Source organism: Cynocephalus volans, chromosome 16 (assembly GCF_027409185.1).
Source record: "Cynocephalus volans isolate mCynVol1 chromosome 16, mCynVol1.pri, whole genome shotgun sequence".
In the NCBI taxonomy this organism is placed as follows: domain Eukaryota; kingdom Metazoa; phylum Chordata; class Mammalia; order Dermoptera; family Cynocephalidae; genus Cynocephalus; species Cynocephalus volans.
In genome coordinates this window covers 2,981,558-2,996,046 of record NC_084475.1, presented here as the reverse complement: position 1 = coordinate 2,996,046, position 14,489 = coordinate 2,981,558, and the positions used below count along the sequence as shown (strand labels likewise).

General features: G+C 49.4%; 1 protein-coding gene across 1 annotated transcript in view; it reads left to right on the top strand.

Moving 5' to 3' along the window:
* Positions 1–13,124, top strand: part of PECAM1 (platelet and endothelial cell adhesion molecule 1) — a 46,547-nt gene extending 33,423 nt beyond the window's left edge. The window contains exons 14-16 of the mRNA XM_063081002.1: positions 1,173–1,229; positions 7,099–7,121; positions 12,109–13,124. Of these exons, the coding sequence (XP_062937072.1) occupies positions 1,173–1,229; positions 7,099–7,121; positions 12,109–12,138 (110 nt within the window). The 3' untranslated portion in view covers positions 12,139–13,124. The remainder of the gene's footprint in view (positions 1–1,172; positions 1,230–7,098; positions 7,122–12,108) is intronic.
* The last annotated feature ends 1,365 nt before the right edge of the window (positions 13,125–14,489 follow it).

The window sequence follows — 14,489 nt, the reverse complement described above, 5'->3', positions numbered from 1 at the left end:
AGGACATCTCTGTGCAGTTAGAGTCCAGGGTCATGCCCCAGCCATCTGCCCCGAGGAGAGAAAGGCCCACATGGCTCTGACCGTGGTGATACGAAGTGCATTACCCTGTCTGGGATCCCCTTCCCCATCTATAACAGGAGAATGTTGGCCCACACGACAGCAGGTTTCTTTCTGCAGTGAGGCTTTTCTGTCCTTTGTGCAAGTGAGAGGAGCCAGGGAAATATCCAGGTTCCTGTGTATGTGTGGACATTGTGTACAAGTGTGCATACAGACGGTGTGCATGTCTATACGTACATACTGTGTGTATGTATACACATATGAGGGTGTACACAGCGTGTATGTGTATACATACTGTGTGTAGGAGTGTGTGTTTGTGTGTAAACATACTTCAGTGTAAAATAAACAGGTGGTAATAAAGGTGTTCTTTGTCTCCCAAGCCCTTGAGTCTCTCTGGGTGTAATCCACACCCCAGATCAGTCATCTCGTCTGCTATTCTGAAAGGATCTAGCCCAGATCTCAACCCTGTTTACATATTACAATCCCCTAGGGAGCTCTTACAAGACACGAGGGCCCACCTAGACCAGTTCAATCAGAATCTGCAGCGAGTCCCACTAGTTAGCCCTGAAATCAACAAGACCAGCCATTTAAAATTGTAAGCGGTTCTTAGTTCTGAATAATGTTTAGAGTCACTGACGATGCCCAGGTTCTAACCCAGACCTCGGGATCTGGTTCTTGATCCTGGGGTCCTGGCTCTCAGGTGATTGGGAGGCCATAGCCCAACCCTGCTGGGAGGAACCTTGCAGAGCAGCTGGCCACAGGGTCACTGTGGCAGAGAAAGAGGGATGGGGCCGCTGATCAAGAGGCTGCAGGCCTGTGCTGGGAGCCCTCTGTCTGTGGCCTCTCAGATCCAGGGTACCTCTGTAGCAGGTGGCCCTGCCCCACAATGGCCTGTTGACCTCCTACTTCCAGACTGAAAGTGATATTGGTTAGGCCAAGATCTTCTAAAGCCAGGAAATGACAAGGTCTCCAGGTGCTCCTGGACATGAGCACTGGTGGGGTGGGGAAGTGGGGCACAGCCTTGCCTGGGGAGCCTCGGACACTTCCCTGCTTCAGCAGTGGGCTGACCTGGTGCCTAGAGGCAGCTACTGACTTGTGCCTGGTCCCTTTTCCAGCTCTGGGAACAAAGGGCACAGAAACGTTGTACAGTGAAATCCGGAAAGCCGACCGTGGTGAGTAAGGGTCTCCTGATTCCCCATGTCCCCCTAGACTCACTGATGGGGCCTTGGGAGTGGGCAGAGAAAAGAGAAAGCAAAGAAGGCTAGAATTTGGTTAGAACTTGGGGTCTATATAGCTTCTTAACAAAGAACAGTAAATTAGTAGAGAAGTGACAAGACAAAGGAAAGAGGGGGGTTTAGGCTTCCAGGGTGGCAAACTGTGGGAGGTGACTGGGGAGAGGGAATGGAATGAGGTTTGTGCAGGTCTGTCTTGGCACCGACTCTCTGTCTTCAGGGCCATAAAGCTTCCCCAGGATAGGGCGTTTGTGGCGGTTCTCGTTTCCCAGAAGTTTCTGCTTTTGGTCAGATAAGGAAGTTCTGGGAAGGCCTCTTTTGCATTTGTTAATTTTCACTCACCTCCAACTCAAAATAATCCTTGTGCCAACGTGGCATATTTTGGGCTGGCTGGTTAGCTCAGTTGGTTAGAGCACTGTCTCGTAACACGGAAGTCAAGGGTTCGGATCCCTGTACTGGCCAGCCCGTTAAGCTAAATAAAGTAAAACAAACAAACAAAAAAAGTGGCATATTTGGGGGTGGCATATTCTGATTTCCTACATCTGCTTAGGGCAGCTAGCTGTTCAAGCGGGTTCTCTCAGGGTCTGCGGGCTCGTTCTAGATTACTCAGTTCTGGGCTGTTGGCACTGGACCGCTCCCTCAGGCTGGAACCATGGGCACCGTAGACGTCAATCTTGTAGGGATTCAAGATGGTGAAGAGCCCTGGCTTTGCTGGGAGACATCGAGTCCCTGTCCTGATGCTGCCAATGACCAGCTGCGTGATTGTAACCAAGTTTTACCCTTCTGAGATTCAGTTTCTTCAACTGTTAAATGGGGTTGGGATGAAATGAGAAGGGGGATGAGAAAGAATCACGGGAGATGGTGCTAATTATCTCAAGCGTATTATCCCTACCACAGAGTGAGCATTCAGTCAATTTCAGTTTAAAAACACAGGAGGAACTTGAGCCCTAGAGAGTTCAGCGCCTTGTCCAGGGAGAGACGAGAGGCCAGACCTCCAGGCCAGGGTGCTCCCACCGCACCACCTGGGCCACTGGGGGCCAGTTAGAGCTGCGGTCCCTCTGCAATCTGGTCTCTAACCTGGCCGCCCATTAAAGAACCTGACAGGTCTCTAACCTGCCCAGGGGCTGAAGGTAGAGACAGCCTAGGTGTCTTGCATGGGCTGTAGCCCTTGGAACCTGCCGCGGCCTAAAGCCGGTGCCCCCACCTTGTCTAGAATGCTCCCTCCTGGAAGCCAAGGGTTTTCCTGTTCCTGAGTGTTTCCTCTCAGCTGCTGCTCAGGGAAGGAGCCTGCAGGCCGTGGTTGATTCCTTTTCTGTCTTTCTTTTCCTCTTTTTGATTTGCTAAATTAGAGCAGGCATCCATCTGAGAGATTTCTCTCCTTCGTTTCCTGGGACTTCCTTAACAAAAACTGTCTTCCAAGTAATCCCTTTTCCTCCATTCCCTACCCAGATCAGAAAGGGAGGTTCCCTTTCATCTGGGGGAAGCCAGGTGATTCTCCAAAGAGCCGGATCCCGGATCCTTCAGACCCAGATAATCCACCCGCTTGGGCTCCCCGCCCTCGTCCTTAACATCCCTTTGTTTAAACCTCCCCCAGAGCTGGTTAAGGATTATCATTTCTCACGCGTCCCCAGATCATTCCCCAGTTGTTCAGCAGCTCCTTGCTCTATTACTCCATCTCTACAGACTGCAAATGTCTTTTGTTCCAGGTTGATTTTTCTCTCCCTCTAACCTAACTCTCTTTGGGTTTGGAGAGTCCCTTCCTCCTTTGTGACAGTTATGGCTAACAATTATTGAGCGCTCCCTGCGTGTGTGACATTCGGAGCCCTCACTTAATCCTCAAGGTCAACATAGGGTTGACGGGGGTTCTGTTATTGTTCCTGCTCTACAGATGGGGAAATGGGCCCAGAGGTCAAGTAACTTGTCTTTGTCCTTGACTCATGGCCAGTAGCAGAGCAGGGATGGAGCCCAGGGAGCCTGGCCGCAGAGCGATGCTCTTCAAAGCCTTGCCATTTCCTCTCTGCTGCCAACCCAATTGACTGCATGCTTCTCCACTTCCCACTTTTCCTGGTTTGCTTTCCGTGTTATCATCAGCTCCAGTGGTGAATCCATCTCTGTCTACTGTAGAAGTGAAGAGTAACAACCTGGTGTGGTCTGGGTGGCCCTGGGCAAGTCATGGGACATCTCGAGGCCTCCTCACCTTCTCTGTGATGAGGCGGATGGGCGAGACTCTAGATCAGTCGTTCTCAAGGTGTGTTGAAACACAGGTTGTTAGGCATCACCCACCTCTGTGAATTTCTGATCGACAGGTCTGCAGTGGGGCTGACCACTGTCTGCTGTTGCTGTTGGCCTGGGGGCCACACTTTGAGAACCGTTCTCTGGATGCTCTGAGTTCCCTCCTGATGGTGACTTGCTAAGGTTCTGCTTCTCGTTGGCAGGAGTTGGTCTTTCCTACTCCCCAGAAATCCTGGAGGGATTGCTCAGGGTTGGCTGGCAGGGAAAACCCAGAAACACTACGTTTGTGTGGGGTTGGTGGGTGGCCCCCCAATAAAATAAAGGGCCTCGTGGGGGTGGGTCTGTGCACAGATCAGTGAGCCGGCAGGGTGCCAAGTGGAGTTCTGGCTTTTTCCTTCTCCTGCTCCCCCTCGTCTGCCAACCAGCAGCACTACAGGACTGGCTATTTTGGGAAATGGCTCACAGGGCGTAGTTCTGGCTCGTAAGCTCCTCTTTTCCCCTGACTGATAGAAAGGAAAACAGTTCCCCTAGATAAGCAAAAGGGCATCAGGCAGGCCGGCCTCCAAGGAGCAGCCCAGGTGGGGTACTGGGAGGACTGCGGTCCTGGAGGGGAGCCGGGCTCTGGCTAACGAGGCCCCAGCCCCAGAGACGGAGCTGCAGGCCCTGAGAGGCGCCTGGTCTTTGCAACCTTGGCTCTAAGCTTAGCTTTTTTTCTTTTTCTTTTTTTTAATTGTAGTATCATAAAGCCCCCTCCACTCTCCTGTCTCCCCCACTCGTGGGTGGGCATAGCCCTGGCAGGAGTCCTGTGTGGTTCCCTTCCCTGTTCACTCCCGACCGCCTGGAGATATATGGTAGAACACCACGCTATACTTTTTTCCCCAATTATTTTACTTTTTAAAATTTTATTCTTATTTTTAAAATTGTGGCAAAACACACATAACATAAACTGTACCATTTTAACCAATTTCAAGTGTCTAGCTCAGTGACCTTAAGCATGTTTTTGGTTGTCATAACTTGGGGGAGGGAGAGGGGATGCTCCTGCATCTGGTGGGTGGAGGCCAAGGATGCTGCCAAACATCTTCCAATGCACAGGACAACCCCCCGCCCCCACCAATTACCCAGCCCCAAATGTCTATGGGGAGGACTTCACCTCCTGTGACTCCTCCCGCAGGAGAGCTGGCTTTCCTCTGCAGATGCCAACTCGTGCTTTCCTTGTGCCCACCGTGACCCAGGAAGTGACCTGAGGGACTTCCCGCCTGATGACTCTGGCCCTGGAGGAGATGCTGAGTCTTGTTCCAGGCACTAACCACATAGACGGGGCCCACGTCCCCATCTGAGTGTCTGCTCACCTAGCCTTTCACCTCTGCTTTCTCTTTGGCTGGAATTCAGACTTCCAGCATGTTTCTTGAGGGGTCAGAAACCTGGTCCTCATCAAATCCCCTGCCACCCAGTACAGCAGGAGTGGCTGGGATGACAGTAGCCCTGAAGAAAATGATCATCGAGAAGATCCAAAGCAAGGGAGGCATGTATGCCAAGTCTCCTCTGGGAGGGAGAGAAGAGGAGCACTTGAGAGTCGGTGCCCACCCATCCTGCAAGGCCCAGAGCCAGCCAGGCCAGGGGGCGCTGCCACCCCTGCCCCCCGGTGTGGTGTTTCCTTCCTCAGCATGAAGATGGTGAAAAGGTCCTCCATGAAGAAAATGAATGCCACAAAGCAAGTCCTACTTTTGTAGAAGTTGCTCTGGGACCAAAAAGACAGAATCTACAGGCATGCACAGATGTAGTGTTCTATCATTATCATTAGCATATTTGAATTTTTAGCATCTTGTGTCCAAATTGCTTTGGGAAACACAGCCTTGATGCTCTTTGCCTCTTGTGTCTGGTTCCAGAGGCCTTGGGTCTGTCAGGGAGCAGGAATCATGGGGTCTGCTGGGCCCTCCCAGGTCAGGTTTGGGTTGGGGGGTGCTGCCCATGGCTCCCTCAATGTGGGGAAGTGGACACAATGGCTCAGCTTTGTGGTTGGGCTGATTCATCCACTTGGCCATCGCTGCCTGCCTCTGGTCCAGCCAGGACAGAGAGAGGCCCCTTAGGACCTTCTGGCCCTGTTCCTTCTAGAGGAGTGGCACAATGGAGTTGTGATAAGACAGGGTTTAGGGGGAGGTGGACTTGCAGAGACAGGATATTTTTAAATTAGAGAAACAGAAGGGTTGTGATTCCGGCTGTGACGGATGGGCCCTGACATTGCTCAAGGTCCAGCAGGGACTGGGTTTGAGCTTGGGGGGTTGGGTATAAACCACAGCCCCTTGGAGTTCTTCCCTTGGGTGTGACTGAGGTCTTGGGGGATGGTTACAGCCCTCCTACAATTACTTCCACCATCTTCCAGAACAGCCACCATCCCCAATACCCATATCTCCTCTAGGGCACTTCCCAGGCAACAGATGTGGTCCCCTGGGCTTCTCTGTCCTCAAGTCTGTGTCCATGGTGGGCCATTTGGGGAATCTACCCCAACATGTGGGCCACCGACTACTCAGAAACTCTGGCTTTGGTGGGGACCTGGTCCTGTCCAAAGGGGCAAGCTGTACCCCTCTCTTGCCTCTAGGATGGGGAAAGCCATCTTGAACTAATGCAGGCAGGGACCGCTTACCCTCGCCCTAAAGCTCCCTGCTCTCACTGGCTTTTCTCATTCTCCTCTTCCTGACACTTGGCTGGGGCCATTTGCCAGCCCCAGCATGAATTCTGGCAGGAAGATGGTGTGGGCTCCCAGACAGCTGAGGTGACCCTCCTGAAGGAGTCTTCTTGGGAAGGACGTGGTGGCTCTGCCCTGCAGGCAGCTTGGCCATATCTGCCGAGAGTGTCTGCCATGTTTATTCCTCCTGCTCTGTTGATCCTACTCCTGGGACAGGACAGACAAAATAGTACGAAATACAGAAATAGCTTGACTCCCAAAGAGGATACTGGTGGCATTATTTAAACAGGAAAAACTTGGAAAGAACATAAATTTTTTAAGTAAGGAACTGGTTAAGGAAACAGTTGTACATCCATTTAACAATTATGATGCAGCTATGTTCACAATTAAGTTTACTAAGTTACCAGAAAATGTTTATCAAGTCATGTTATGTGAAAAAGATAGGATATAAAACATCATATACTGCATAAAACTGTTCAAAAAAAAAAAAGCCTACTCATAGGAGAAAATGATTGTAAGTAAAGAAAGTGTTGACAGGGTTTGGAGAGTGGGACCAGAGATCATTTTTATCCACTACTTTCTACTTTCCTGGAGTTTTCAATTTTTTCCTTAAACAACATGGGGTACTAATTTTTTAAGAAACGGTGTAAAATGCTAAATGAGGTGCCAGGACTTTATATGCTTGTCACGTGGAGCTAGAGGGTCCCAGGGCACCTGTCTGTGGGTCAGGAAGCTGTGAGCCTGAGCACTGGGTGAGCCTGCGGTCCTGGGGTCCCCTTCTGCACGCCGCCCCCTCCCTCCTTCCGTGACCCGCGCCAGTCCTGAGATGTCGGTGGGGAAGCTGGACTGTCTGCTTTGCCTCGTTCACTGCCACGTTATCTTTTTTTTTTGCAGATTTCATGGAAAACAGATCTTCTGTAAGTACACTTTTCATATACATTCTTTTACTTTTTTATTTATTTTTTTAAGTTGATTTATTTATTAATATTATTTTTTTACATTCTATGATGTTGTTGCGGACATATACCTTATTTTAAAAAGTACTCCAGGGCCGGCCCGTGGCTCACTTGGGAAAGTGTGGTGCTGATAACACCAAGGCCATGGGTTCGGATCCCTATATAGGGATGGCCAGTTGACTCACTTGGGAGAGTGCGGTGCTGATAACACCAAGGCAACATGTTCGGATCCCTATATAGGGATGGCCGGTTAGCTCACTTGGGAGAGCGTGGTACTGACAACACCAAGTCAAGGGTTAAGATCCCCTTACCAGTCATCCATATATAGGGATTTTAAAAATAAATAAATAAATAAAAATAAAAAGTACTCCACTGAGCTGTGAAATATTTCCAGACTCATCTGGGTCCTGCATTTCCACTAATTCTCCTTCCCTCCCCCATACTGACCTAGTCTGTTTTGGACCAGGAGCCCTGGGCACCTCTAACCAGCCTGGGCCAGTCCTGATTTCAAATATTCACTCCTACTGTTTCCATCATTACATCTCAGCCCACTTATGAAGGGGGACCCTGGAAATCCCCCCGTAGGATTGGGAATCTAGGCATTTAGCTCCAAATGAGCAAAGTACACATTTCCTCCAACTCCAGGGTCTAGGCTTTGGAAGTGAGGCAGATTTGGGGGTTATGCAAATTTAGGGGGTATACTTGGAGCTTCTGACAGCACATTTCAGCTCAGCGAGCCTTTGCCCATTGCCGCCTACACACCAGGCTCTCAGCTGCAGGGAACACTCAAGTTCCTTGATCCCAGGAGTTCACCCTCTAAAGAGCGAATCAAACACATTATCAGTGATCATAAAGCAAGGTGATAACAGCGACAGTGACAAGTGGCAGGGAAAGGCAGGTTAGGCCTTGCATGTAAAGGACACTCTTCTCCTTCTTAGGAGATTTCATTCTGTAGGAAACAGAGGTTTAGGAAGCTGCCATTTGGCAGATGGGAAGGTTTGAGAAAGACACAGAGGCCCAAGTTCAAACTTGCAAAGACTGGTCTTCCCACTGCCGACCTTTTGGTGGACTACCCAGCAGTGCAGGAGTAAACTGGGCAGCAATTATCTTAAGCAATGAAGAATTTGCCTCATTAACTGCTTCTTTAAGGTCTGGGAGGTCTTTCATGAGATTTCTGGTAGCCCTTCCAGTGGGCCCCTGGCTTCCTTTGTTTTGCTGGATTCTGAATTCTTGGAAAATAGAGTTCATTATGCCTTTGACAAACAGGAAGCCACAGACATTCTTTTTATAGAGGAAAGCTATCAATTTAAGGAAAAGAAGAGTGAAATGAATGTCTCTTTCTAGCCCAAACCCACCCAGACCCCTGAAATCAGAGACTGTTGCTTCAGAACAGCAGCGAGCCCAACTTGTAGAGGGGGAAACTGAGGCTTAGATACATAGAACAGGTTGCCCAGGGTCACCCAGATACTTAATAGCAGAGGCAGGAATGGAGCCCAGGTCTCCAGACTCCCTGGCCAAGGCTCTGTCCATGACACAAGGCACCCTCCAAGAAGTCATGTCATTGTCTCAGCAACAATGGCCTTGCGAGAGTGGAAAGTAAGAATTTTGTTCCATGGGCAGTGTGGGACCCAGATAAAAATGTGTTCTCCTGCTGCAATAAACATGGCTGTGTCCACCCAAGGCCGGCCTGCTGCCGAGAGGGATAAACACCCTGCAAGACCGACTTATTTACTTTGTCTTCAACCCAAAGGGTCTCTCTGGACAAAGGCTCCAAGATCCAGGCCAAACAACTTTCCCTTTCCGCAGAAGCCGGCCCACAAGATTCTGCTCCCAGGACGCTCCTGAGAGCTCACCCCACGCTGCTCCTGACCCTCCAAAATAACAAAGCCATTTGGCGGGAACATGGGTTCCCAGCCGTTAGGAAAAGAATTTTGAATCTTTAAGCGAATGGATTTTGTTTATAAAAGAAGTAGGTATAGTTTCCCTAATAATCAGCTGGTGTGGGTTAGGAGAAAATGAGTTCAATTGCCCAGCAGGGAAATGGGAGGGGATTTCCTTCCTGAAATCAAACCTGGCGATCAGTCCCAGTTGTTTAATGGCTGTTGCTTCTGAAAACATATTGGAGGAAATATCTTAACAATGAGATAGCCACTTAGCCAAATACTAATTTAGTATTGTTTGACTTGCTTCAATGGCACATTCTGACTTCATTTTTCCTCTGCCATTTCTGCCTTGTTTATAAATTGTATTTGTGGCCGACGCAGACAGATAACGTGAAACAGAACACCCTGTACTTAACCGAAAGGGGTGAATCTGGACCTGCGAGGGTCTCGGGATCTTGGAGAGAACCCTGCCTTCTTATGGAGAAAAAGGCAATTGCCAGTAACAGCTCCCCTCCGTCCTTTCTGGGGGCCTGCACTGGGACCTGCCCAGGAGCTGGGATCAGGAGACCGGGGAGTATGTCCCAGCTCTCCAGTCATCGGCTGGGTGATCCTGTCTTCCTCAAGCCTAAGCATCCCCATCTATAAGAGATGATGATGATGGCGACGACAATGACAGCTACCCACTAGAATTTTCTTATGGGAGAAAATGCAAATGAGAAACTTTGCAAACTGCAAACTACCATATAAAAGCGAGTTCATTAACCACTTTACAGTTCTTTTCATCAAACACTCTAGTAATAGTGGACGTGGATGGGGCATTTACTTTCTTTGGTCCTGAAATGCTCCTGATGCACGTGGGGAACGTCGCCGTCGCTGACCCAAGGCATAGGACTCAACCAAAGCCAGGCTTTGACGTAGGAGTCAGAGACTTAATTAAAGCTTGACTTGCTGCTCCCTAGCTGTTCACTGTGTCACTCTGGGCAGATTTCTTGACCTCTCAGGACTTCTGCTTCCTCATCTGTAAACTGGGGATAAGAAACTCCGTCACCCAGTTGTTGCAAGGGTTCAATGAGCACCTCGCACAGACCTGGTATATTGGAAGTGCTCATAAGAGGCACTTGCTAGAAGCAGGAATTAGAGATCCCAGGGGGGATTGGAAGGAGAATGACCTCCATGAGGGGCCACACCATGTTCTGCCCAGAAGCAGGATAATTTCAGGGCTGTACTTGGGTGGCTGTCAGCTGGCCTCTGATTTAAGCATAGCCAGCCCGGGCCTTGGATGTGAGCGTGTTAACCTTTACTTCAAATTCCCCAAGGCCTTGTTGACTGCAGCCCAGCCCTTCCCGTCTGTGGTGTCAGTCCTGCAGCAGTACCCCAGTACTGGCTGCTCCCAGAGAAAGAGAGCCAAGGTGTCTGGGGAGGGACTTGGTCTGGGGCCTGCAGAAAGACTGGACATCAGAGTCATGTCTCCCTCCCTGGGGCAGAGCAGAGGAAATGGGGCAAGAGTAGCTGCCAGGGCTGGCAGGCCTCCAGCCCTCCGGGGCCAATGCAGCTTTCCTGGCCCACTCACCCAGGTTTCTCCTAGCAAAGGAGGAGCCAGAGCTTTGGCCTTCTAGCTGCATCCTGTTCCATAAGGCTCCTCAGACCCACAACAAAATGGATATAATATGTTGGCCAACCTCAGGAAGCCAACAGCCCAGCCATGGGGTTCCCAAGACCCCGGGTAGTCCCAATCTCTTCTCCTGCTCCTGCCTCCCTAAGCTCCACCTGCAGCAGGGTGTCCTGTGCTCACAGAGGGTCCGGAATGGTGTACTCAGGTGCTGCCTGCTTTTGGGGGCCCACCATTGCCCTGGGACCCTGCTACTCATTTCATGCCCCACTCTTTACCCTGCAATGGCTCCTTCCATTTGTCAAAATCCAACCCCTGAGGCTGGCTCCAGAGTCACTTCTGTGATTTCCACTGCTGCTCAGCTATCACCGCCTCTCAACCCCTTCCACAGTTTGTTAAGGACCCTGCTACCTTCTACTTCATAGTAGTGTTGTTTATCAATAATTGATAGAATATGAAATTCTTAGGGCAGGTTCTTGCAGCCTCAGCATAGAGAACGGTGCTGGGGTCAGTTATTGGTCCAGTCCCTGATAGGTGGGCAGGTGACACAGATGCCATTTGAAGCAGGTGAAGAATGCCACAAGGTGGCATAAGGAATCTTTTTTTTTTTTAACTTTGTTTATTGTGGTGAAATATACATAACATGAAATTTACCATTTCAACCATTTTAAAATGTATAATTTAGTTGCATTAGGTGCATTCACATTGCTGTGCAGCCATCACCACCGCCCATCCCCAGAACTTTTTCATCATCCCACACTGAAAACTCCATATCCATTAAACAACCAGTCCCCGTTGCTCCTACCCCCGGCCTCTAGCAACCACTGCTCCACTTTCTGTCTCTATGAATTTGACTCTTCCACATACATCATATAAGTGGAATCGTGTGTTTGCCCCTTTGTGTGTCTGGTTTATTTCACTTAGCATAATGCTTTCAAAGTTCATCCACGTTGAAATGTATCAGAAAGTTATTCCTTTTTTTAGGCAGAGTTATGTCATCTTAAAACATTCAAGATTCGATCATTTAAGTTCAGTCCTTCATTTTTAAAATTAAAAAGCAGTCCTGGAGAGAGTACGTCTCGTGTTAGTTAGAGGTGGAGCTGGAGCTAGAAGCTAGGTGTCTTACAACTGTTCCGTTCTTCCTCCGTGGGTAAGTATGGCACCCGTGAGACAGCGTGCTGGGTGCACGTGGGTGCTTGATGAAGGTACCTGGTAGCCTGACGTGTGACATGTGCACAGGGATAGAGGCCGTAGGCCCTGCAGAGCAGGCCTGGAGAGTGAGGAGAGATGGGTCTGGGCAGGAGCTGCCCCCTGAAGGGTGGGGTGGCAGTGATGACCGTGCTGCTTTGTAGTCCCTTTGAGAAGTGCTGTCTGTCATTTTACAAATCATTCTACCAGGGCAATCTCCAGTCCTGAAAGGTGTGACCATAGCTTGTCTTGTCTCTTCTCACTGCAGAGAACGGAAGGCTCCCTTGATGGAACTTAGGACAGATGCGAGGACAGATGCTCACCCGTGGGAGCATGTCCGTGTCCAAGAAGAGCAGTTGATTCCCGTATTCCAAGAGTTCTGTGCACTTATTTATGAACTGGCCGTGCTCCCACCGAACACAGCAATTTCCCAGGCCAAAACACCAGTCCTTAAATCCACCCTACTGTGTTAACGTTGGGTATAAAGAGATACAGGAGGGATGCTTAATTTCCCACGTGGGCCTCCTTCTACCAAATTGGATCATCCTTGCGACTGGGAGAGTGAAAGGAGCTTCAGGGTAAACAGGCCACTGGGATATTTGAAAACTTGAATATTTTGTCTTGTACAAAGAACTTTTGCATGCTCCCTCATACACAGATGCTGGGTTTTGTTTTGTAGTCAATCACTTCCGGTAAATGACCTGGTTTAGGGGCTAGTCTTTTTCTTTTCCTCTGGTCCTTCAAAGGCCTGCAGTTCTGGGTAGTCCTTGTGCTTTGGAAGCACACAGCACTGACCAGATGGCTTCACTCTGTTGCCTCTATGACCTCACCTGCCACAGATGGGAAAACAAGCTGCTTCGGATCAACTCCTTTGAAATGCCAACTTGAAGACCAGGTCATTCGGGCAATGCACCAAGTAGAAAATGAAGGCAGAATAAGCACAGACGTTCTTAAGCTGTTTTTCCATATCTTTCTTTTCCTCTTCCATGCTGAAGGTCCAAAAACAAGACAATGGCTGCCTACAGCAAATATTATTTTTCATAGAAAAATGAAATGTGTATTTTTTCTTACTAATTTTTTTTTTATTTATTCCTTACTAAAGAAATGGTCTCCAGAGGTCTTAAGATGTTTCTGAGGGTGTCTTGAGTGGGTGGAGGGGGCCTGCAGAATCTCACAAGTGAGGACACCTCACCCAAATCACTTTCCCTGTTCACCTCAGTGACACAGCTGCAGGGACCCTGAGGGGTGTTGCATTAAATAAATTTGATCTTTACTCTTCACAAATCTGTGAAATGTCATCTTCTAAGAGGCCACCTACAAACAGAATATCTGTAGCACGTGAGGACTTTTCTGGCCTTTGAAGTCACAAAGAGGAAAAAGCAGGTCTCGCCAGCAGGTTGAGTCTTACACAGTCCAAGGGCTTGTGTGGCCTTTATTGAAGTCGTGGCCGGAGGTAGATTGAGTCTCAAACACCGAGTCATTAAAATCCACCGGCTGGTGCCTTGGCATTTGCTTCCCTACTGAAGACTTGTAGGCCATCCCTGGCAAATAGGGTTGTAAGATTTAGCAAGTAATGAAATAAGGGGCCGGCCCGTGGCTCACTCGGTAGAGTGCGGTGCTGATAACACCAAGGCCACGGATTCGGATCCCATATACGGATGGCCGGTTCGCTCACTGGGTGAGTGTGGTGCTGACAACACCAAGTCAAGGGTTAAGATCCCCTTACTGGTCATCTTTAAAAAAAAAAAAAAAAGCAAATAATGAAATAAATAAAATCTAAGACGGCAAAGCTCTCTCCCTCCCCTCCCCAGCCAATCCAGGCCTCGGGACCCAATGTCACCAGCAGCCTTGGACCTCACCCCCACACGCACAGGCCCAGTCCTCCATCAGAGCACCACCCCCCTTGGCTGGAAGGTGGAGGGAGACCTGAGTGTGCACCCTGACTCTGCCAGATTCCAACCACAGAAACTTAAAGGAGCCTCTTAACCTCCGAGCCTCAGTTTCCTCATTGCCAAAATAAGGAGATTAGACCATGATCCTTAACATTCGAGGTTTTAAACTCCTTTGAAAATATGATGAAAGCTATGGATTTCCACCCCCCCTCCCAGCAACTCCATATACACAAAGTTGTATCACAAAAATGTCATACAATTTCCACGGTTTCAGGGCCATGGACTCAGGTTGAAGGCAAAGGGATTAGATGACCTCTAATGACCTTCAAGTGTGATGTGTTGATGATCTAGGGAGAGCCCGAGCCCCTGTGTCAACTCCAGACCCTTGCCGCCACCAGAGAAGGGTCATTGCTGCCAAGAAGCATGGAAGGTGCCAAGACCTTCCTACTGCAGATGCCCTGTTTATGGAGCATGCATGAGTTTTAAATTACTTCCCCCTTCCCCCCACCTTTATTTCTGAGGAGGAAAACCACACACGCAGGGATCCTCCTCAGTAGATTTTACGGCTGAAAACTCTAAATCCAGGGCTTCAGCCTTCCTAACCAGCTGGCACAGCCAAGGGTCTAAGCCTGACATCACAAGCGCACCCATCCAGGAGAGGCAGTTTTCTTGGCTGCGAAACGCATTAGTGAGAGCGCCCTCTGGTGCCCACACGTTGTAATAATCGTCCATCCTCAGCAAGCGCGTAATAGAAGGT